The sequence below is a fragment of the Mandrillus leucophaeus genome, unplaced genomic scaffold, assembly GCF_000951045.1.
Source record: "Mandrillus leucophaeus isolate KB7577 unplaced genomic scaffold, Mleu.le_1.0 Scaffold770, whole genome shotgun sequence".
Taxonomy (NCBI): domain Eukaryota; kingdom Metazoa; phylum Chordata; class Mammalia; order Primates; family Cercopithecidae; genus Mandrillus; species Mandrillus leucophaeus.
The window spans coordinates 1,244,403-1,270,894 of NW_012108364.1; the positions used below are offsets into that span (position 1 = coordinate 1,244,403).

The 26,492-nt window shown below is 34.8% G+C and overlaps 1 protein-coding gene across 1 annotated transcript in view; it reads right to left on the reverse strand.

Moving 5' to 3' along the window:
- The window catches only part of VPS13B (vacuolar protein sorting 13 homolog B (yeast)), a 542,268-nt gene that overhangs the window by 408,434 nt on the left and 107,342 nt on the right, over positions 1-26,492 (reverse strand). Inside the window, exon 6 of the mRNA XM_011966737.1 lies at positions 1,252-1,472. Coding sequence (XP_011822127.1) covers positions 1,252-1,472 — 221 coding nt within the window. The remainder of the gene's footprint in view (positions 1-1,251; positions 1,473-26,492) is intronic.

The window sequence follows — 26,492 nt, forward strand, 5'->3', positions numbered from 1 at the left end:
TCCTTTGTAGGGACATGGATGCAGCTGGAAACCATCATTCTCAGCAAACTATAGCAAGAACAGAAAACCAAACACCGCATGTTCTCACTCATACATGGGAACTGAACAATGAGATCACTTGGACTTGGGAAGGGGAACATCACACACCGGGGCCTATTATGGGGAGCGGGGCGGGGGGAGGGATTGCATTGGGAGTTATACCTGATGTAAATGACTAGTTGATTGGTGCTGATGAGTTGATGGGTGCAGCACACCAACATGGCACAAGTATACATATGTAACAAACTTGCACATTGTGCACATGTACCCTAGAACTTAAAGTATAATAATTAAAAAAAATAAATAAATAAATTTTTTTTAAAAAGTGAATTAAAACAAAACAAAAAATTTTGAGAGAAAGAGTCTTGCTTTATTTCCCAGGCTGGAGTGCAGTGGCTACTCCCAGCTGCAATCATAGGACACCACAGCCTCTAACTTCTGGGCTCAAGTGATCCTCCTGCCTCGGCCTCCTGAGTAGCTGGGACTACAGGCATGTGCCATCAAGCTCAACTAAGTTGAACCTACTTAAAAAAACACTCTTTAAAAACTGGCTTATAACAATTAATGCTACGATAAGTATAAATTTATCACTATTGACCTAGAGTGTCCAATAATCTTCTAAAAAGGATTATTTTAAAATATAACTCTAAATAGTATTCAGCTTTGACAATCTACAGAGAAAATATAACACAGTCTATTTGAGGTTAAGTAAACAAGTGCTAAATTGTATGCAACTAATTATTTGTGTAAACACAGGTGATCTGAATTCACATTAAACTGTAAAATTACAAGATACAGCATGATTGGTCTATGACAACTGAAATCTTTTTCTTTTTAAAAATAATGCATCATAAGCAAAGAAGTTCTGAGTGAGAATCTGAATGAAAATTACATTTGATCAGTTCAACAGACTCTTCCAGTTTGACAGTAAAATAGTTCTTCAGTGTTTAAAAACATTACATCTGCAACTGATTTCATGCCATCGGCCAAAAGATACATTTGTGCTGCCACCATTACATTTTCAGAAGAGTTTAAATTACACAACTTGAGAGAGCTTCAAAGCAATTCTTAATCTAACCACCCTGATCTTGATGGCCAAGTTAAAAATAATTTAGGATACTTAAGAGAAGAGAAACCCTTCAACAAAAAGGATAACAATTGCTTTTAAATCACATTACTTTAAATTTCCTTTCATAAATCAAATGTACTAACCTGGGGATTAGAGCATTTTATCTCTAGTGACTCTAGGTCAACATGGAGACAGACAACAAATGAATGTCGTGTATCAGGTCCCGTAGCAAGTAGTTTTTGAGACGTGACAGCTAGAGTGGAGGTGCAACCCATAGGTTCCACTAGGCAAAGTGTCACTTGTTTTCCAAGAAGGGTATATATGCTGAAATGATGTAAGCTGATCGTCCAAGGAAAAGCATCACCTGATATAGGGGACAAAAGGGAATAGGGAAGCACACAAACAAAAACACAATTAATTTTCACTTGACAGTAAAATGTAAAACATTTAACATTTATGACTAATACTCCATCATACAAAGTGAAAATAGTTTTCCTGAGACCAAAGTGCTAAACAATATACAAGCTACTTAAAATTCTTTCAGTAATTATATACACTATGAACCATACATTAATATAAATTAAATATATGGGATAAAATTAAAAATAAAAGTTCTAACAACTTCTTCCCTTACCCTAGTTTGTTGTATTGTGAAACTGTTGGGGACGAATGCGCCATACCTTGGAGGCCAGAGAAAACAGATCAAATTACGTAAATGGAAGGTTTTATCTACGGTACTGAAAATGACCATAGATCTTGCCATGGAATGAGAAAGGAAGAGAATAAACAATCTAATATGGTCTGTTGGATCACCTGCATCAGAATCATGTGGGATGCTGGTTTAAAATAGAGGTTCCTAGGACTTTAGACTTTCTTAATCAAAACCTCTGATGGTACGAACCAGCATGAATTTTGATATGTTCCCTAGATTATTCTTACATTTGAGTTATTTTTAATTAAAATGCACTTGATAAAAAAATTGGCATTCATAAACTTCAGGATTAAAAGCAAAATTCCCTTTCTATACTTTGAGCTTTTACTAACTTATCTCAGGTAAGATTAATTTATTAATATAAACTTTTGAGATAAAGCCATTTATTTCTTGTAAATATAGGAAAGTAATTTTGAACTTTTTAAAAGTCCATTCAGCATTAGAATATTTTTAAACATTTATTATGGTGATATCAATTTGATATCATTTGTATTTTGGACTTTACAATTCTACTAGTGTTTGTCAGTACAGAGAGTATAACACGAACATCACTTTTAGTAATTCAATTAAGTTAGAACAAATTGAGGACATTTATTTTCTAATTAGAGAGGTAATAGACACCATACTGCAGATAATTTTGGAAATTATGTAAGAAGAAAATATCAAAACCATTCATAATTTACCTTCTATCTTGCCACTCCCAATAATAAATACTATTAACACTTAGTTATATTTCCTTCATATATATTTTTCCCCCTATGGGGGATGGATGTGCCCAGGCAGAGATTAGATCAGAGATCACACTGCACTTGTAGTCTTACCTTGTTTTTTCACTGAAGAAAAAATACCAAGTGAATTACTAGGTAGATCACACTATAAATATTTTAGAGGAATCTAAATATATATTCAATACTCAGTAGGTACCAGAAGATACATTCTTATAAGTCTGAATATTAAAAATGTCTTGACCAAATATAGTTAATAAAATTGTCATAAAATTAGAAACTTTGAAATTGAGACTTGCATAATAAAATAAACCTAGCAACATAGTTCACAATAACTTGACTGGAAACAATGATAACTGCATAATATGTGGTCAGCACTATGGTACTTTGCCTGTCTTAAGATTTAAAATATTTTTCCCCCTAGGAAGAATGACAAACTAAATCATCTGTAACTAATTCTAAAATTATTTTAAAACCTACATCAAATTCCATGCTATTTAAAAATAAAGGCTCTGCCAAATTTGTCTTAAAATATTTTGGAATGATTTCAGATTACATATTTTAAAGCTGGTAGTGAGCTATATATATTTTTTCAAACCTTATTTTATCCAAGAAATGCTAAATGGTGGTTATGTTGGATGTAAGAGCACGAAATTTAAATTTGTTAAATTTTTAAAAATCCCAAATAACACTGGTACTATCACAGTTATATTTCTGCTGCTTCTTTGGAATCAGATTAAGAAATTGAAATTGGGCATATCATACTCTAACTCCTAAAAAAAAAAAATACACCTTTTAAGGTACTACTTAATGTCCATTTATTTAGCATACAGATTGTTTTAAAAAGCACACTATACCTAGAAGATGAGATGTTAACATACAATGATAAAAATTCCACAATTTCCCACTGTGAGAAAAATTCACAAAACACATTAATTGCACAAGTACTCCTTTCATACACACACACCAGAATAGAAATACCTTATCGACTTATAATACTGGCAAAATAATGTTCTGGGTACTCCATAAAATATGTTCAGACATCCATGACTGGCCAGAATCACATACTATTCTGAGAACTTCACGTAGTTTTCTATCAATCTGGGCTGACCTTCGAGATTAAGATTTTTATTGTACTTGGAAAGTTGTAATGCTATAATCTAAGTCTTTTGTTTCAGAGAAAATATTGCTGGCAGAATTTAAACATTTTCAAACAAAATGTCTAAAGAATAATAAAAAAAGAACAAAGCAGGAACATTGAGAATCCCATTTGTATGTGAATTTGTTACCCCTCTATATTATCATTAGAGAAAAGAATACAAACAAAACAATTCTCAAGAAAATGATAACCAAACACTGATGTAATTCGGAACAAATAATGTGAAAGAAAGTGAATATGACAGAAAGCTTTGGGACAAATTGAATAAATAAAGAACAATCAGTGAGACTATGCGTTACATGTGTCAACGCCAAGGGGTGGAGCAGGAAGGAGGTCCCCAAAGGAACATATTAACTTACAATTGAGTGAAACTTAAAAAGAAAATTACAGTGGATTTCTTTATATTGTATCACATGTTGCCGATTTTACACCATGCTATAATCAGAAGATTATAGTTTACACGACACAAAAATAATTTTAATAATATAGATATTAAAAAAAAAAGTTTTTGTCAATGTTGCGGTTAATGAACAGTGACTATTTATACAAATCCTGATCACAGAAACATAATTTATGATCCCAATCTTTTTTGGTAGGAATCAATACAGAAAAAAAGTGTATGTACTTGAGGCCAGTTTGAGTCACCTTACAAATATCCATTTAGCAAATGCAGAAAGAATGTTGGTCAATGTTGGAGACACTTTCCTCAGTTTTCCTTGTTTTCATTACCTTAGTCACTGAATGTTTGTCAAAAGCATCAACAACAAAAAAATGCCTTCCTCTTCTCCCAGTTTTTTTGTCTTACAGTCAACAAACCAGTAAGACTCAGGCAAGTTTGTATTTCAAATATGAACTAGTATAACCAGGAACATTCTACCACCTATTGTGAGTGTAACACTTGAGAGAAAGATGTACTACAAATTTAAATAGGCCAAAATTGCTGAGAGTGTTAGCCCAAACTAGTTAGCACTTAACTTATTTAAAGACAGTTAAGGCCGGGAGCAGTGGTTGACACCGGTAATCCCAGCGCTTTGAGAGGTCGAGGTAGGCAGATTACCTGAGGTCAGGAGTTCAAGACCAGCCTGACCAACATGGAGAAAACCTGTCTCTACTAAAAATACAAAAAGACTAGCCAGGTGTGGTGGCGCATGCCTGTAATCCCAGCTACTTAGGAGGCTAAGGCAGGAGAATCTATTGAATATGGGAAGCAGAGGCTCCAGTGAGCCAAGATCATGCCATTGCACTCCAGCCTGAGCAACAAGGGCGAAACTCCATCTTAAAATAAAATAAAATAGACAGTTAAGATAAAGTGTTTGTTAATTCTAAGTGATGTTAATTTAAGTAATAGATACTTCAAAAAAAATCAAGACATTATAAATGATATCTAGCCCATCTTCATGGAAGAGGAAGACAGTTGAAAGGCATAGAAAGAAAGGAAATGAAAATGAGCAACCTACAGTTTTATTTGTGCTGTAACTAAGATTCTACATTTGGAATACTGTTTTGTAGGAAATATGAAATGTATTGCATGTACAAAATATAATAATAATGATAGTAATAAGATAATTGATTTCAAATTTGTGAAAAATCTTTTACATATAGAAATCCATGTTACTAATAAAACTATTGTTTACTTCTGAAAGTCATTACTGGTTTAATCATGACTTGTTCATCAACATTTCATTATTCATAAAGAAATACAATCCTCTAAGATTGTCTAAAACATTATTTCAATAGTAAACGATGCAAAACTAGAATAATCACTGTTTTTAAAAGAAGAAGGGACTGAAAAGAATAGCATTGCCCTTCAGATAAAAAGGTATTAGTAGTTACCCTATAGTTTTGCTAAAAATGTGAATATTATAACAATGTGTGACTTAGGGTAAATTGGTATTGAAGACTCCTACTACTCTATAAGACAAGATCCTATCAGTAACATCAGTGCCATGGAATGGATAGCTGTCTTGTGGTCAGCAGAGGCTGGTATAACAAAATACCATAGACTAGTGACTTAAACAATAGACATTCATCTCTAAGAGTTCTGGGAATTCCAGCATCAAGGTGCTGGCAGATTTGGTTCCTGGTAAGAACACTCTCTGAAGCTGGAAAACAATTAGATAACCTTCTTGCTGTGTTCTCACACGACAGAGAGAGAGGAAACTCTGGTATTTCTTCCTTTTCTTCTTAAGGTACTAATCCCACTGGCTCCAATCTCGTGATGTCACAGAAACCTAAATACCTCCTAAATGCCTCACCTCCTAACCATCACATTGGATGTTAAGGGCTCAACATATGAATTTGAGGGAATACAAATATTCAGTCCTTAACATTAGTACAGGTATAGCTAAAATGGGTATCTGGGCATATAAGAAAAGAACAAAGAAGTCAGGCATGTGAAAATCTTACAGATTTGTAAACTATCAGTGAAAGATGATAGCTAAAGTTTAGGAAAGCTGTACATAGGAAGAATACCTGTGTTTAAGAGAAAGGCAGAGGAAAGGGAAAAAGAGCCCATGAAGAATGTTCAGAAAGAATGGCCAAGATCCACAGAAAACCAAAAGAGAGTGGTTATCCAGAAGTTAGGAAGGTATTCAAGAAGGAATCAAGCAATGATGTCAAGAATTTAAAAAAGCTCTATTCGATTTGACAGCTAAAAGGTTTTGTCCTGATTGGATAAGCTGAAAAGAGATCTTGATATTCTTACATGCCAACATGGGGAAAATAAAGAGTTTGTAAGCAAGTTCTCTAAAAATACAGTGCATAGCATATAGTACACAAAAGAAAGAGATGGAGGGAGGGAGGGAGGGAGGAGGGGAAAGTTAGGAAGTTGAAAGAAAGGAAATTGGAAGGAAGGAAGGGAGGGAGGGAGGGAGGGAGGGGAATGAATGAGTAAAAATGGCTGGGTCTTAAGCATTGACGGCAGTATAAGGATTGCTTCTAGTAAGGTAGATTCTTTTGTTGAACAAATATTCTGAGTTAAAATTATGTGACCTCATTCTAGGATCTAGGGACACAGCACTGAGCAATGCACACTCACTGTTTTCATAGATCTTGCATTCTAGTGGTAGAAAGATAATCAACTATTAATCAACTGATATTTAGTACGTCAATGTTGATAAAAAGCTCTGGAGAACAATTAGCAGGGTAATGGGACACCAGTTGATGGTGGTGTCATTTTAAGATACCATACTCTAGTAAGGTCTCTACGAGAAAGTGGAATTCTTCGAAGAGTGAACTGTGGAACTATTTGGAAGAGAAATATTCTATGATAATTGCAAAGGCTGTTTATTAGGAATTCGATGGGTCTGGGTGAGAAACTGTCAATGCTTTCACTCGCTTCCACTGAAGTAATATGAAGGTTGCCTGCTGAGTAGGGAAAACAACTAGATAATCTTAAAGAAATTGGTAAAAAAAAAATTGTCATAGCTACTATAAGGAATGGAAAGACATTAAATAAGTTAGAAAAGCTTGCAAAATCATTAATGAAAGTCAGAAGTAATTTTTCCTAAATATCGTCAGGAACGTAAGAAGAAAACCTCAGATGTCACAGAGTTGGAAAGATCCAAAAAATGAAAATCTGAGAGAGTATGTAATTATACATTTGTGCTATTCATTGCACAAACTCTGCCTACCACACCCACAGTTGTCTTCAGTATAAAGCAGTCACCAGTAATTCTTTCTGCATAGGTCACAATGCATTGCATTTCCTTACTTGTAATGGGTCCAATCTAAGGAGACAGTGAAATGCAATCATTTCCAGGCTAAATATTTGAAAAAAAAAAACCAAAACCAACTAGTAATATATGAAGTAGCTTGAGAAAAGAAGAGAATTTGGGTTAGACTTGCAGTTATGGCCAAATAAGCAGTTTTTTAAAAATCATCTTTCCAAAAATAAACTGCAAAGCTAGATATAGTTGATACAACATTTAACAAAAAACACAACCATTTCAGCACTTTGGGATTAAAATAATGAGAAAAGCATTTATGCTTGAAGAACTGTTGAACTTTGGATAAGAAAAGTGAGAATCTGTGATGTTCTTGCATGAGGCCATTTCTATCTCTACCACAGAGGAGGTTCTACAAGGCAAGCTATGAGGACTGGTGGCATTGCTGGAATGATCAAAGAGAGGTCACTTGATTTGAAGTGGTGAACAATGTCCACACTCAGCAATACTATCAGTGGAAACTGGTAACACTACCAAAGAAGGAAAACAAAAACTGTCAACCAATAATTTTATATCCAGTAAAACTATCCTTCAAAACTAAAAGTGAAACAAAGATATTCTCTCATAAACAAGCACTCAGATTATTTAATGGTGTCAGATCTTCCTTACCAGAAACACCTTGTCCTTCAATCTTTCAGGTGTTAACTCCAATGTACAGAAAGAAACCAAAAGCACTGGATGTAACAAATATTTGGGTTATATGAAGACTCTATAGATACAGTATTGGTCATTTCTCCTCTTAAGTACTTGAAAATGCTACTGAATATATACAACATTTATAACACTGTAATATTGGGTTATATTACATGTAGATATACTATATGTGTCAATACAGGGGGATAAAGATTAGATATAAATTAGAACAAATTTTCCATAATTCACCAGAATTAATTTAGGAGTTTAACTGAGGTAGAATGTAAATTCAAGTCATAATACAGTTCCCAGAGCCACCATTAAAAATATACATAGTAAAAAAATGAATAGAGAAAATGAAATGGTACACTAAAATACAGATACAAACCACATAAAGTAGTAAAAGGGAAACAGAGTAACAAAAAAGGCAGGAAAAACAGACAACGAATAGCAAATTACCAAGTGAGTTCAAATATATTATTATTACACTAAATGAAAATGTTAAAAGCCGCATTTAAAAATCAGAGATTGTCAGACTGCGTTAAATAGCAAGATTAACAAAATACTGTTTAAACTAGAAACACTTTCATTCAAAACCAAAACTAAGTTAAAGTAAGAAGATGGAAAGAGGTATACTATTAAACCACAACCATAAGAAAGTTGAAGTAGCTATAATTAATAACAGATAGAAACTAATTTAAGACAAGAAGTATTACAGAGACAGGTATTTCATAATAATAAACGGGGCCAACTTTTAGTAAAACCTAACAATTATAGGTACATACACATCTAACAACAGAATCTCAAAATACATTATGTGCTACATAACAATGTTTCACTTAGTGACAGACTGCATATACAATGGTGGTCCCATATGATTCTAATACCATACTTCTATTGTACCTTTTCTATGCTTAGATACATTTGAGATAAAAAAAAAATACTTGCCATTATTAACAATTAATACTTATCAAAACTTACAATTGTCTATTCAGTACAGTTCCATTCTATACAGGTTTGCAGCCTAAGAGCAATATGTTTTACCATAGATGGGCTATAGCCTAAAGGTAGAGTAGGCTATGTTATCTAGGTTTGTATACGCATATGCTATAATGTTTGCACAACAACAAAATTGCATAATGATGCATTTCTCAGAACATATTAAGTGACTCATGACTGTACATGAATCAAAAACTGACAGAATTTAAATGATAAAATAGACAACTAAAAAATAACACTTGAAGATTTAAATATCCCACTCTCCATAAATGATAGAATAATTAGAAACTCAATTAAGGTGATAGAAGAAATGAACAGGTTTATCAACCAACTCAACGTAACTGGCATATATATTAATAAAATGCTGCAGCTAAGAACTGCAGAATACACATTCAAGTGCCTATGCAACAATCTCCCAAACAGACCATATGCTAGACCTTAAAACAAGTCTTAATAAATGTAAAAGAATGAACATCATATAAAGTATATCATCTGACCACAATGGAATTAGATTAGAAATCAGCAACAAAAAGAAATCTGTGAAATTGTGAAATATTTGGAAGTTAAACAACACATTTCTAAATAACCCAGGGGCCAAAGAAGAAATCGTAAGGAAAATAACAAAATACTTTAAAGAAAATAAAAAATGTGAGAGGCTGAGGCAGGAGAATGGCATAAACCCGGGAGGTGGAATTTGCAGTGAGCTGAGATTTGGCCACTGCACTCCAGCCTGGGCGACAGAGCGAGACTCTGTCTAAAAAAAAAAAAAAATAAGAAAATAAAAAATGTAAATATATCACAATTTCTGGGATGCAGCTTAAGTAGTGATTAAAGAGATATTTATAGCATTAAATGCCCACATCATATGGGAATAAATTTCTCAAATCAATAATGAAAGCTTTAGCCTTAAGATGAGAAATAATAAAACTAAAAACAATGCTATTAAAACAGAAAATAATAAAGATTAGAGCTGAAACCAATGAAATGAAAAGGAAAAATGATAGGAAAAAAATAAATGAAATTAACTTATTTCTAATGGATTATCAAACTGACAATCCTTTAGCTTAACTAATGCAGAAAAAAGGGATAAGTCACAATTACTAGAATGAGGAATGAAAGAATATCATTATTAACTCTTCAAAAGTAAAAGAGATTAAAAGGGAATGTTAAGAACAGCTTTATGCCAACAAATTAGATAACTCAAGATGAATATATAACTTTCTAGAAAAATACAAATTACTGGCTGGGCACAGTGGCTCATGCCTGTAATCCCAGCACTTCAGGAGGCCAAAGTGGGCAAATCACCTGAAGTCAAGAGTTTGAGACTAGCCTGGCCAATAGGTGAAACCCCAACTCTACTAAAAATAATTAGCTGGGCATGTTGGTGAGTGCCTGTATTCCCGGCTACTCAGGAGGCTGACGCAGGAGAATGGCTTGAACCCAGGAGGCAGAGACTGCAGTGAGCTGAGATCACGTCACTGCACTCCAGCCTGGGCGACAGAGCAAGATTCCGTCTCAAAAGAAAAAAAAAAAAAAGAAAGATACAACTTACCATAACTGACTAAAGAAGGAAGAAAATCTGTATAGACCTATAACAAAGAAATTAAATTATTAATTTAAAAACTTTTCATCGAAAAAAGTTCTACCAGTTCCACATGGCTTCACTGGTAAACTGTATCAAACATTTAGGGAAAGAATGTCAATCCCTCATACATGCTTCCAAAAGTAGGACAGAATGAAAGACTTCCAAACTCATTCTTTGAGGCTAGCATTAAGTTGACATGAAAAGCAGATGAAGTCACTACAAGAAATTTACAGACTAAAACCCCTTAATAAACATGGATACAGAAATCCTTTAAAAATATAGCAAATCATATCCAGCACCATATACAGAGGATAACACCCTATGACCAAATGAGATATAGTTGAGAAATACTAGGTTCACACGATTGATTGTCAATTATATATAAAAATTAATTATATAGAATTGGTTAATGTAATACACAATAGTAACAGCAAAAAGTATAGAAACCACATGATATCAACAAATTCAAAAAAATTTTGATAAAATCAACAAGCAATTCATGATTTTTTAAAAGGTTTCAATAAAATGGCTGGTGTGATGGCTCACACCTATAATCCCAGCACTTCGGGAGGCCAAGGTGGGAAGATCATTTGAGGTCAGGAGTTCAAAATAAACCTGGTCAAGATGCCGAAACTCCGTCTCTACTAAAAATACAAAAATTAGCTGGGCATGATGGTGCACGAGAATCACTTGAACCCAGGAGGCAGAGGTTGCTGTGAGCCAAGATTGTGCCACTGCACTCCAGTCTAGGAGACAGGGTGAGACTCTGTCTCAAAAAAAGAAATAAATAAAAGGTCTCAATTAAACTAGGAATAAAAGGGATCATTCTCAAAATGATGATGGGCATCTCTGAAAAACTCACAACTACAATCATTCTTAATGGTGAAAGACTGAATGCTTTCCCTCTAGGATTGGGAATAAGGCAAGGATGTCTGCTCTCACTATTTCTATGCAAAATTACACAAGAGATTCTGAAGAAAAAAGTAAAACTGTCTTTATTCACATATGGCATCATTTAATATATTGAAAATCCCAGAGAACAAAAAGTAAAGACAACTAGAACTAGTAAACCATAGTTCAGCAAGGTCTCAGGATAGAAGAAAAATACAAAAAATTCAACTGTATTTTTATATACCAGGAAAAAAGAATACAAAAAGAAAAATAAGAAAATAATTCCATCACAATAGCATCAAATAAGTAAAATACATAGGAATAAATTTAACATAAGAAGTATAAGACTAGTATACTGAAATCTGCAAAACATTTCTGAAGATCTAAATAAACATTCTGTGTTCACAGATCCAAAGACTCAATAATGTCAAGATGGCAAATTTTCCCACTTGATCTACAAATTAAAATCAATTTCTACCAAAATTCTAGCAGTCTCTTTTTATAGAAATTGATAAACAGATGTCAAAATTTTTATAAAACATGAAAAACAGACAAAATAATTTCAAAACAGGAGAAGAAAGTTGGATGACTCATATCAGCGGCCCCCACCTTTTTGACACCAGGGATTGGTTTTGTGGAGAAAATTTTTCCATGATCTGGGGTTAGGGGGTGGTTTGGGGATGAAACTGTTCCACCTCAGATCATCAGGCATTAGTTAGATTCTCATAAGGAGCACGCAACCTAGATCCCTCGTATGCATGATTCACACTCCTATGAGAATCTAATGCTGTCACTGATCTCACAGGAGGCAGAGCTTAGGTGGTAATGCCTACTCACCCACCACTCACCAGTCCATGTCCCATGGGTTGGGGACCTCTGACTTACATGACCTAATTTCCAAACTTACTTTGACATTTCAGTAATCAAGACTATAATACAGACACCAGGACAAGCATTTATATCAATGGATCAGAAGTAAGAGTCCAGGGGGAATAAATTATAATAATGATAAACTGATTTACAACAAAGATGCCAAGACAATTCAGTGGAGAAACGATAGTCTTTTAAACAAATAGTAACGTGACAATTGTAATATCCACATGCAATAAATGAACTTAGACCCTATTTCACATTATAAGCAAAATTATCTTGAAATGTATCATAGATCTAAATGTAAGAGCTAAGACAATGATACCAAAAGCACAATTCATAAAAGAAAGAAAAATTGACAAAATAGATTTCAACGAATTTTAAATGTTTATGCTTCAAAAGTAACTATTAAGAAAATGAGCCGGGCGCGGTGGCTCAAGCCTGTAATCCCAGCACTTTGGGAGGCCGAGACGGGAGGATCACGAGGTCAAGAGATCGAGACCATCCTGACTAACACGGTGAAACCCCGTCTCTACTAAAAAATATACAAAAAACTAGCCGGGCGAGGTGGCGGGCGCCTGTAGTCCCAGCTACTCCGGAGGCTGAGGCAGGAGAATGGCCGTAAACCCGGGAGGCGGAGCTTGCAGTGAGCTGAGATCCGGCCACTAGGCTCCAGCCTGGGCCGCCACAGAGCGAGACTCCGTCTCAAACAAAAAAAATAAAAAATAAAAAAAAAAGAAAAGAAAATGAAAAGATTAGATTCTTATAACCAGATTCTCATCACGCTGGGCGTGATGGCTCATGCCTGTAATTCCAGCACTTTGGGAGGCCGAGGCGGGCAGATCTCTTGAAGCCAGGAGTTTGAAACCAGACAGATCAACATGGTGAAACCCCATCTCTACTAAAAATACAAAATTTAGCCATGCATGGTGGCTCATGCCTGTAATTCCAGCTATTTGAAAGGTTGAGGCAGGAGAATCGCTTGAACCCGGGAGGCGGAGGTTGAAGTGAGCCAAGATTGTGCCACTGCATTCCAGCTGAGGCAACAGAGTGAGACTCCATCTCAAAAAATAAAAAAAAGAAAAGAAAAGCCACAGCCACACAGCCACACAGCCAGGAAGAAAACACTAGCAAAGCATATATCAGAAAAAAAGACAGTTGGAATATATAAAAAAAAAAAACTCTTAGAACTCAAAAATAAGAAGAAAACTTTAAAATGGGAAAATGATTTGAATAGACATTTCATTAAAGAAGATATATAAATTATTACATACATGAAAAACATGAAACATTATAAGTCATTACAAAATGCAAATTGACACCACAATAAGATATCACTATATGTATCTCCATCAGAATGGCTAAAATACCCAGTGTTGGTAAGGATATGTAGAAAGTAAAACCCTAACAAATCGAGCATAAGAATGTAAAACGGTGTAACCACTTAGAAAGTGATTTGGGAGTTTCTTTAACTGTTCAACATAAATTTACCATTCAACCCAATAATTCCACTGTAAAGACTCTATCAATGATCAGTTACATTTGTCCATACAAACACATGTACCCAAATGTACGTAACAGCATTATTCACTATAGGCAAAAAGTAGAATATATATCAACTGGTGAACTGATAAATAAAATGTAGCATTATCATACAACGGAATGCTCCTCAGCAATAAAAAGGAACAAACTACTGATACATGTTACGTCATGGAAGAATACCAAAATGTTACACTAAGTGAAAGAAGCCAGATGCAAAAGACTATCTATTGTATGATTCCAGTGTATTAAAATGTCCAGGAAAGGCAAATTTATAGGGACAGAAAGAAGATCAGGGTTGCCTAGGGCTGTAGGTAGGAGCAGGGATCAACTACAAAGGACACAAGAAAACTTTTGGGATGATGGAAATGTTCTAAAACTGTATTATGGTCATGGTTATACATCTTAATAAATTTAATAAAAATAACAGAATTGTATACTTACAAGTGTTAATGTTACATTATATAAATTATACTTCAGTAAGAGCTGGCTGTTTAAAAGTATGTGAAACCACCCTCCACCCTCCCTCTCTTCCTCCTGCTCCAGCCGTGTGAAGTGCTGGCTATTGCTTTGTCTTCTACCATAATTGTAAGTTTCCTGAGGCCTCCCCAGAAGCAAAGCAGATGCCACCATGCTTCCTGTACAGCCAGCAGAACTGTGAGCCAATTAAACCTCTTTTCTTTATAAATTACCCAGTCTCAGGTATTTCTTTATAGCAATGCAAGAACAAACTAGTACAAGACCTAATGTAAAACACGAAACTATACAACTCCTAGAAGATAACAGGAGGAAATCTAGATAACCTTGACTTTTTGATGACTTTTTACATGTAACACCAAATGCTTGATCCATTAAAGAAAGAACTGATAATCTGGACTTTACTAAAATTAAAAATTTCTGCAAACAAAAACACTCAAGAGAACAAAAAGAAAAGCAAATTTGGGAGAAAATATTTGCCAAAACATCTGATAGGGGACTGTTACCCAAAATATACAAAGAACTCTTAAAACTCAACAATAAGCAAAGCCTATTTTTAAAAATGGGCCAAAGACCTTAACAGACCCATCAATCAAAGATATATAGATGGCAAATAAGCATATGAAAAAATGCTTCACAGAACATGTCATCAGGAAACTAAATTTAAACAGCATTTAGATACCACTACATACCTATCAGAATGGCCAAAATTCAGAACACCAAATGCTAGTGAGTATGTGCAACAACAGGGATTCCCACTCATTGTTGGTGGGAATGCAAAACGAAGACAGTTTGGTGGTATACTACCAAACTAAACATTTTTACCATACGATCTGGCAATCATGTATGTACCTTAGTATTTGTTGAAAGAAGCTGGAAACATAGGTTCACACAAAAACCTGCAGATGGAGGAATATAGCAGCTTTATTTAAAATTGCCAACACTTGGAAGCAACCAAGATGTCTATTCACACATGAATGGATAAACTGTAGTACATTCACACAATTAAATATTAGCACAACAGAAATGAGCTATCGGCCAGGTGCCGCTGCTCACACCTGTAATCCCAGTGTTTTAGGAGTCCAAGATGGAGGATCACCTGAGACCAGGAGTTAGAGATCACCCTATGCAACACAGCAAGACCCTGTCTCTACAAAAATTTAAAAACAAAAAAATTTAGCCAGGTGAGGTAGCAAATAGTCCTCCTCAGGATAATTATTTGAGTACAGGAGTTGAGGCTGCAGTGAGCTATGATCGTACCACTGCACTCTAGCCTGGGTGACAGAGTGAGACCCTGTCTCAAAAAATTAAAAGCTATCTAGCCATGGAAATACATGGAAGAAGCAAAAATGTAAATTACTATGTCAAAGAATCCTATACGAAAAAGTTATATACTGTTTGATGCCAATTATATGACATTCTTAAAAAGGCAAAGCTATGGAGACAGGGAAAATATCAGTGTTTGTAGGGGCTAAGAAATAAGTATGTTGAGCACAGGTGGTTTTGGGGGCAGTAAAAATATTATGCATGATACTATAATGACAGATACATGTCATTATATATTTCTCCAAGTCCATAGAATGTACAACACCCAGAGTGAGTCCTCTAGTAAACTACAGATTTGGGGTGACAATTATGTATCCCTGTAGGTTCATCAGTACCGAATTGGAGAGGTTGTGCAGGTTTAGGAGCAGGGGATATATGAGTTATTTCTGTCCCCTCCTCTCAATTTTGCTATGAACCTCAAACTGCTTTAAAAAAATAAAGTCTAAAAATGTGATCAGGAAAAATATGACAGCATGTTAGGTCTGCCATATTGGTTTGGTTTTTAAAATAAGTGTGGTGGGGAGAGGGAGGAGATTGGGAAATGCAAAACTGATACGCAAGGAATAAATAGGGTGATGTTCCTTTTCAGCCTTTAAAAGCTATAGAACCCATAACAAAATAAATGACAAAGAAGGCTGAATGTGAGCTACTTACAGAAGGATAATGTCTACAGCAATTATATTAAGTATATTTAGGTAGTACAACAGCTTAATTTTACTACTAATACATACATGATTGTTCCCAAGAAATTCATTTAAAAATATCATCATCAAAAACAAATTAGAAGTTAGTTTCTGAGCTTCCTTTTCTCCCCAAGGAATCCTATTTGCATACACAGTTTGAGGATTAAAGTCAAACACACTAAGTGAAATTGGAAAGAAAATAATTTTAACAGTACATCATCATCTTTCAGAACAAGTGGAAATTATGATTATAAAACTATGACTTAAAAAACCTAGAATGGAACAATACATATAAACCACTAAGGTGAACAAGAATTACATGAAAAAGCAGCCCCTGTGTTTTTCATAAATGCTAAATAATTTTCACAACAGTTTCTATTAAAACTCACTAAATCCAACAACAGCAAAGTTTTAATTTATAAATGATTTCAATATTCCATTTCTGTCAAAATATTTTACAAAAGTCACAGGCAATTCATTCAAAGAAGAAAAAACAAACCTCTGTTAAGCATAGTGTAGAAATCCATCTGCTCAGAGGTGTTGGCTGGATGTAGCAAATTACATCTGCAAGGCTCACTGCAAGTGCTCCCTAATGAAACTCAAGATGTTGATTTTGACCCAAACACCCTACACAGATTGGAGCTGGCTATATTAGAAATCATCTCTCCCTTTCCACAGCAATTGAAATCAGATGACACATTTCAGCAAACAGTTCCTCATTTTGAACTTTAGAAGTCCAAGTTCAGTAAAGACAGAGCCTCAAATCTATAGAGAATTTTTTGTTCATCCTATTAATCATCTATGTAATGCATCTTTTTCCTTTTTTTCAATTTGCAAAGACCAGGATTATTTTTCAATTGTTTATGGATCTTAAGATAAGTGAGAAGGTAACTTTTTAATTTCTTAAGTTCTTCCTCCCTTATAGTAACCAAAAACTATTTATCATGAATACCTTGAAAACTTCATGTGGCCCGAGAATGCACAGTGAGCTCCTCTTTTGTGGCATGTGTTGTGCTAAATAATGGGAATACAGCAATGAACAAGACAGGTACGCTCCTGCTCTTTTCACCCTAGTAGGGGAATGAGATACTGAACAAAAATAGTTAAAATTAGGATAGTTTGTAAAAGTGATGACTGGAGTACAAAGACAGCACAGAGTTGAGGGACCTGATAAATGAAATACCCTGAAGCCCGAAGGAGGAGAAGGAGAAAGATGCCTAGAGGATAGATTGGGAAGGAGGAATTCATGTTTGTAGCATATGCTAAGGCAGTGTGATAAGACAGTGCTGTGCTTATTCCAAGAACACAGAAAGGATACTAGGGCTAGAGTTGGGCAAAGCAAGCAGCAGAGAGAGCAGCAGAAAATACAACTGGAGAGGTGGGCAAGGTCAATTCTTATGGGGTCTTGTTGGTCATGTTAAGGATTTTAAAATATACCCTAAGATTGAAAGGAAGCTATGAAAAGGATTGCATGCAAAAATAACTAAATTACTCTGCATGATAAAAGGAGAGGAATTTCAAATTACTTTGGTCAAGAGATTAAAGAGGAAGAGAAAATGGCCAAATAAGCATTGTGATGTACAAACATGTCTAAGAGACTAACAGCCACTTTAAAGACTGTTTGATACAGGGTACACCAGTACCACCTCTTCCCTATGGTAGGACATCTTCAGCAAACTCTACTTTATTCTTTAATATTTCTTTGTGATTCTATCAGTGAATTAAAAGAAGTGAAGAGTTATAAGCCTATTACAGAGACAGAGTTCCATACAGGGTTCCAGGAACATGGCAGCAGAAGAGACCAAGAAAAGAAAATGTATTTGGGAAACAGCAAAGATTGAAAACCAGGCCATGGAATTTGGAAATCCTACGTAGATGTTGAGAATCATAATGGTTTTTACTGAGCATTTACCAGACACTGTTTAAAGTAATGTATATCTCATTTAATCTTTAAAACCCTTAGGAAAAGATATCAATAGCCAGTAATACATAAGATTCAACCAAGGACTATTTATTGCACTACTCTTCCCAATAGTTTGTAAAATATCAGTGAGCAAGCACCATATCTGTCTTGTTCAAATCTGTATTCTCTATGTGACTGCCACATGGTAGGTGCTCAATATATATTTGCTGAATGAATGAGACAAATATGGGAAATTTAGGAAAATAAAGAAATCCAAAAAAAGGCTGGAGGATTGAGTGGGATAGAGAGGACAGATGGTTGAAGTAAGTATCAGCCTAGGTTTTAGGAATTAAAAGAAAGAAACAGATACCCTTAGAATGCTGTGCCAACTAACTCCCTTGCCTATAAAGTTGTAGATTATGTTTCAAGGTGTACTGAATCAAGTTTATGTCATTTTTATATTTCTCAGTATACTGAAAAGGCTTTAAGGTGTAAATAAAAAGGTCTCATTGTATTATATTTATTCTGGTTGCATTCACAATGATAATCCTGAGAAATTTTTTAAATTATTAAATTTTGTATCATATTTTTTGCTTATAAAGTCAGATAGATATTAACAGATGCAATATACCAAAATATTTCCATAAAAATAAAAGGTTTGAGTATATAATCTTAGTTACATAAGAATATGTTCTTTGTGGTCTATTCCATCTTGAATCTAAATAATTGGTCTCAAAGAATTGCAAATTTAATAGAAATTTGGAATCCCAGAATGATAAACAAGCAATGCTAAGGAGAGAGAAAAATATTTTCTCAGGAGTTATGAAGACAAGCAAAAACAAAGATAAAGAAAAGATTTTTTTTTTTAAGACAGAGTCTTGCTCTGTCGCCAGGCTGGAGTGCAGTAGCACAATCTTGGCTCACTGCAACCTCTGCTTCCCGGGTTCAAGTGATTCTCCTGCATCATCAGCCTCCTGAGTAACTGGGACTACAGGCACATGCCACCATGCCCGGCTAATTTTTTGTATATTAGTAGAGACGGGGTTTCTCCATGTTGGCCAGGGTGGTCTCGATCTCCTAACCCTGTGATCTCCCCGCCTCGGCCTCCCAAAGAGCTGGGATTATAGGCATGCACCACCGCACCCGGCAGAAAAGAAATTTTTAATTGAACATATGGTCTTCATAACCACCAGAGTCAGATGGTGGAAGTAATATTAAAACTTTAACTAAAAGCCAAAGTTGTTTTCTACAATAGAATATAGACAATGAATCATTAAGTTTCATTTTTGCTTTCGTTATCCTGACTTAGTTTCTGTTTCCTGCACCCAAAGAATATCAAGGTATATATACTTTCAGGTACCATCCTTTTTCTCCTGTCATTTCTCAAATAATATTTTTTAAACAAATTATTTATTAAATCAGTTCTTCATTTCCTTTTTAGTCCTCAAGCCACCATCACTGACTGGCATTAAAATCATTCTTCTGGCCAGGCACGGTGGCTCACGATGTAATCCCAGCACTTTGGGAGGCCAAGGGGGGCGAATCGAGAGGTCAAGAAATCAAGATCATCCTGGCCAACATGGTGAAACCCCATCTCTACTAAAAATACAAAAATTAGCTGGGCATGGTGGCACGTGCCTATAGTCCCAGCTACTTGAGAGGCTGAGACAGGAGAATCACTTGAACCTGGGAGGCAGAGGTTGCAGTGAGTGAGCATGCCACTGCATTCCAGCCTGGAGACAGAGCAAGACTCTGTCTCAAAACAAACAAACAAACAAAAAATCATTCTTCTGAAAATACTGTGGTAAAAGAAACCAGTTACCTAAAATTGTCAAATCTTATAGCTTTTAGTCCTTATCTTATTGGCTACATTTATAAATGATCCAACCATTTATACATGATCCAATCTTATGTCTTCCGTAAGACTACTGCTTCACGGTTTTTCCTCACTTACTGAACCTTCTATTGGTAGTTTCTATCACAAATTATTCCGTCCTTCCTCATCCCATAACATTACTGTTCCCCGCCTTGTTATATGCAGATCCCACTTCATTTGTCACTCTATAAATGACTTTGGATAATCCCATTTTTTTTCATGTTTTCCCTGTGGACATTTTGTGTCTCTAACTACGATCCCTCTTTAGAGCTCTAGATCCATATATGCAGCAGCTCATCAGATTTATTTACTTAAATGTCCCATGGATCCTTCATCATATGGACCAAACTAAATTCATCCATCTCACCGTGCACACCCAGAACTGGCCCTCTTTCTCTATTCCTAACCATAATATTAACTATATAAATGTGTACACAGACATCTAAGCCAGGAACCATGGAGTTATTCTACAGATTTTTTTTCTCTCCTTTCCTATCCATAACTAATCCAGTCATTAAGTTTGGACAGTTTTTGTCAACCTTTTAAACATTTCTCTCTATTCTGTCCCAGTATCTCTTTCTTTTTTTTAACTCGGGCTGTGTAATTTTTTTTTTTTAATTATACTTTAAGTTCTAGGGTACATGTGCATAACGTGCAGGTTTATTACATATGTATACTTGTGCCATGTTGGTGTGCTGCATCCATCAACTCGTCAGCACCCATCAACTCGTCATTTACATCAGGTATAACTCCCAATGCAATCCCTCCCCCCCTCCCCCCCGTGATAGGCCCCAGTGTGTGATGTTCCCCTTCCCGAGTCCAAGTGATCTCATTGTTCAGTTCCCACCTATGAGTGAGAACATGCGGTGTTTGGTTTTCTGTTCTTGCGATAGTTTGCTGAGAATGATGGTTTCCAGCTGCATCCATGTCCCTACAAAGGACACAAACTCATCCTTTTTTATGGCTGCACAGTATTCCATGGTGTATATGTGCCACATTGTCTTAATCCGGTCTCTCACTGATGGACATTTGGGTTGATTCCAAGTCTTTGCTATTGTGAATAGTGCTGCAATAAACATACGTATGCATGTGTCTTTATAGCAGCATGATTTATAATCCTTTGGGCATATACCCAGTAATGGGATGGCTGGGTCATATGGTACATCTAGTTCTAGATCCTTGAGGAATCGCCATACAGTTTTCCACAATGGTTGAACTAATTTACAATCCCACCAACAGTGTACAAGTGTTCCTATTCCTCCACATCCTCTCCAGCACCTGTTGTTTCCTGACTTTTTAATGACCACCATTCTAACTGGTGTGAGATGGTATCTCATTGTGGTTTTGATTTGCATTTCTCTGATGGCCAGTGATGATGAGCTGCCCTGGTTCTGACAATCCTTTCTTCTAAGCTATAATGGCTATTTGTAATATTTAACTAATCTTGCCTTCAGGTTTCCTACTTTCTCCCATTACCCCCAATCCATCCTCTACACTTACCAAGAAACATTCACTGAACAAAAATGAGCTAAATATAAAACAATAGTATCAGAGAAGTAGAATGGAAAGGCGTGTAATAGGAGGTGGCATGGATTTAGACATCCCTTATCTGCTTGAACATAAATGATTGAAAGTTATCTACATTTTGAAACCAACAAAATGACAATGAAAAGGAAAAAGCATTATAAATCAAAAAGGACTAATAAGAACAAGAGAGGAAATGACAGTAGGTGAAATATATCACAATTTTTTAAAAAATGGAATGTGTGTAAATAGCAAATGACTGAGGACCAGAGGGGGAAGCTATAAAAGAGCAGTCTAATTCATGCCATCAGTCCCAATACTCAAGAAAGATTGTAAAAGAGAATACAGGCATGACACCGAAACCAGAAGGGCTGTTTGAAAACTGGAAATGAGTAAATAAACCTCCAAATAAGTTTTCTATCTGGGTACATGTGTAAAGACAAAGAATAAATTACTCTTAACACGTATGCATCAAAGGCTTATATCCAAATATTTTTATAAACACCACCTTAAAAACAGAAAAAGGGACAAATTTATGGTTATTCATAAGAAGTTCATTTCTATAGTTTTTTCAGACCAAAAGCAAATTAAAATATCTTGAAATAATCTCTTTTTCTCAGAGTAGGTTTGACCAATGAGAACAACCATATGGTTAAAAAGTTGTTTCTACTTTATGTTTCAATGTTGATTATGCAGTCACTCTATATTCTCTTAGGGAGTATGAAAAATAGGCTGGAAATTTCAATTTGATTCAAGCCCTCTCCATCTGGTATGTGATTTTTTGCTTTAAGTTCAAAATAAACTAACTTGCCATCTCAGTTCTTGCAAGAAAACAAAAACAAAAACAAAGAAAACACCTGAGAATATAATAGCATCTTATGCTTTAAAGATGGAGACTTCTGCAGTTCTTAAGTCATTCTTGATGTATTTGAAGAACGAGATGAAAATAAAATAATTTTTCATACGAAAAAGACAAGCAGTAGATGTTGGCAGGAGTTTCATAGAAATAAGAGAGATTTTAAATGAGTATTGAAGGTATAAAGAATTATGGGAACTACATATCAGACCTTTTATAAAATCATTTGAAAAGACAGAGTATAGTAATGTCACATCATCTTTAAAAAACATAACTGAGGGATTCTATTTACAGCAACATGATAAATATGTTGAATGATCCCTCTCCAAAAAAATAAAAATGATGACTATATTGTATTTAAACAATATTTATATGTGACACATACCATAAATAAAATTTATATAATGTTGTACACATATACACATGCATGCACATACACACCAAATGATATCTTCTTAAACTTATTAATGAATTTCCAAAAAGAGTAAAGATTATTAAAGCCAGGGGCTGAGGGAAGCCAGAAACACAGAGGTATGAAAAGTAAATGCCCTGAGGCACTTCAACGTTGGTTAAAACTGAGCATCTGTGTTTACCACTGAACCGAAGACAAGTTAAGTCTGACTGAAGATAAAGCCTGAAGCTAACTCACATTTGCAGAAAATAATAGAAGATAAAGCTGGCATGCAACTGGCTAGAATATTCATGTACAGGTAAACTAGAAATAAAGTTGTCTGCTCTTCCCTTCTGTATATGATCCTCTCACAAACGCTGCCAGAAAATGAAACCTTGAATAGAGGGGGGAAAAACCCACAATCACAAACCAGCCCTCATAAGAGGTTGCAGCTTAAATTTTTATTACCTAAGTGGCATAAAAAGCTTTTATCAAGAATTTAGTTTCAAATTGTTCTGAACTCGTAGTGCCACCAACATGTTGGAAGTAAATTCAGGCCTGCATAGGAGGAATCTTTCAGACCAGTCTTCAAAACATTTCTACAGAGAAATTTCTAAGGAAAATAAGGAGCACAGAAAAGAAAAGAATAAACAAGAAATATTAGGTATAGTAGGCAAGAGTCAGCAGAAATTAGGCAATCATATACGTTAAATGTTTCATGTAGAAAGAAATAAAAGGAAGCCTTAAAAATATTAATATAAATAAAGAGTTTTAAATAGAATCAAGATAAAAAGAATATCCCATGTAAAATTTTAAATTCAATAAAAGCGCTATTCAATAAGTGCTATGAAGTTCAAAAATAGGAAAACCAATTTATGGTTTTAGATGTCAAACACAATTTGCCTCCAAGAGATCTTCTGAGTACTGAGAATATTCTTGATCTCTATTCAGGTGCTAGTAACATGTATGGGTTTATCTGACAAAAATGTAGCCAGTTGTATACTTAGTGTTGTACCATTTTCTGTATGTTAGACTTTCATACAGTTGACATTGAAAAATTCAATGAACAACTTTAACAAAATATTAGACACAACTGAAAAGAAAATGAACTAGATTAAAGAGATTAACTGGAATGCAGGTCAGCAAGTCAAAGAGAAAAAACATCAAAGAGTGAAGAAGCAACATGGAAAATACAGCAAAAAACCAAAAAAGTCCAAAGTATGTATGGAAAGAAAGAAGTAGAGGCAATATCTGAATAAATTATGCCAGAAAACTTGCAGAACTCATATTCTCCAATATTAAAACTTTAAAACACAAAGACTGAGAAGATCCTTAAAGAACCCAGAGGAAAAGGACAAAGGACCTCCAAGGAAACATGAAATGACATTGTATCTCCTAAAAGGCCAATGAAAAGCAACAGTCAGCACAACAGTATCTTTAATGAGCTGGGAGAAAATAACTATAAACAAGGATTTCTATACCCAGAAAATATCTTTCAAAAAAAAAAAAAAAAAAGGCAAAGAAACAAAATTGAGTTTGCTAACATCATATCATCACAAAAACAGCTTCTAAAGGATGTACTTCAGGCAGAAGTAAATGAACTGAGAAAGAAGGAAGGGCTAAGCTGTGAAAAGGAATGACGACTAAAGCACTAGCATATAGGTAGGCAAATGTGGCTCATGACCAAATGCAGCCAACCACCAGATTCTTTAAATAAAGTTTTATTGGAACACAGTCATACCAGTGTATTGACATATTGTCTATGGCTGCTTCTGCACTATAAAGCATGGTCGGGTAGTTAAAACAGAAACCATATAGCTGATGAAACAAAATATTTACTATCTGGCACTTTGTTGAGAAAGTTTTCCAACCTCTGCCTTAGTTCTATATATGCCAAATCTAAGCAATTATATTACAAAATAATGATATCAAGTTTTAAAAATAAAAGAAAATATATGACAATAACCTCTTAATCTGGAGAGAAGGATTAAAGTGTTTTAAGAACTGTGTTGTTCAGGTGGAGAGTAAATAGACTGATTTACTACATCATTTAAATTAAATATGCATCTTAATATTTCTAAAACTAAATCATACTTTGTGGAAATGGTGTTAATTTCTAATATCAAAAAATAGTGAGAAAATAATTTCCAATATAGCACAGGAAAACTTCTTACATTATGTTTGTATTTATATATTATATATTACATAATATATATTCTTTACATAATTCTGCATTATATATTATATACTTTATGTAATTATGTAAAATAAAATTACATATTTATATAATTTATAATTATAATAAAATAGTATGTATTACATATTTTATATCATGTATTATATATATTTAGTTAACTAATTTACAGAGACAGGGTCTTGCTTTGTTGCCCAGGCTGGAGTGCAGTGGTGCAATCATAGCTTGCTGCATCCTGGAACTCCTGGACTCCAGCAATCCTCCCACCTCAACCTCCCATGTAGCTAGGACTATAGGCGCAAGCCACCACATGTGGGTAATTTTTAAATTTTTTGTAGAGATGAAGTCTTGCCAAATGTTTATACTATAAAATTTATAATATCAATTTATATTATATAAGTTTATAATATAACTATTCATATTATAAAAATTTTATATTACAAATGTTTATATGACAGAGAAAACCATCAAGGAAGTGAAAAGACAATGTATAGAATAGGAGAAAATACTTGCAAATCATGTATTTTTTAAGGGTCTAGTATCTAGAATATAATAAAGAACTCCTACAACTCAACTATAAGATGGCAAGTAACTCAACTAAAAAGTGGGCAAAAGATTTGAATAGAAGAAAATATTAGGCGGGGCAGGGTGACTCATGCCTATAATCCCAGTGCTTTTAGAGGCTGAGGCAGGTGGATCACTTGAGCCCAGGAGTTCGAGACCAACCTGCAAAACATGGTGAAACCCCACCTCTACAAAAAAATTTAAAACTTAGATGGGCATGGTGGTGTGTGCCTGCAGTCTCAGCTACTCAGGTGGGAGGATCAATTGAGCTCAGGAGGTCAAGGGGGCAGTGAGCCGTGATTGCACCACCGCACTTCAGCCTGGGCAAGAAGAAAACCCGATCAAAAAAAATAAATAAAAAGATATAAAATATTAAAGAAGATATACAAATGGCCAACAAGCACATGAAAATAAGTTCAACATTATTAGTCATTAGGGAAATGCAAACCAAAACCACAGTGAGATTCCACTTCACACCACTTTTACCATTTTTATAGTAAAAATAAACACCATTTTCATACAGTAAGCTTTAGTTTTATAAATATTAAGATGAGTATTTAGTATATTAAATGATGTAGTAAATCAATCTATTTACTCTCTGCCTGGCAACAGAGTTCTTAAAAACACTTTAGGAGATTTTGGGCTGAGACAATGGGGTTTTCTAAATATATAATCATGTCATCTGCAAACAGGGACAATTTGACTTCCTCTTTTCCTAACTGAATACCCTTTATTTCTTTCTCCTGCCTGAT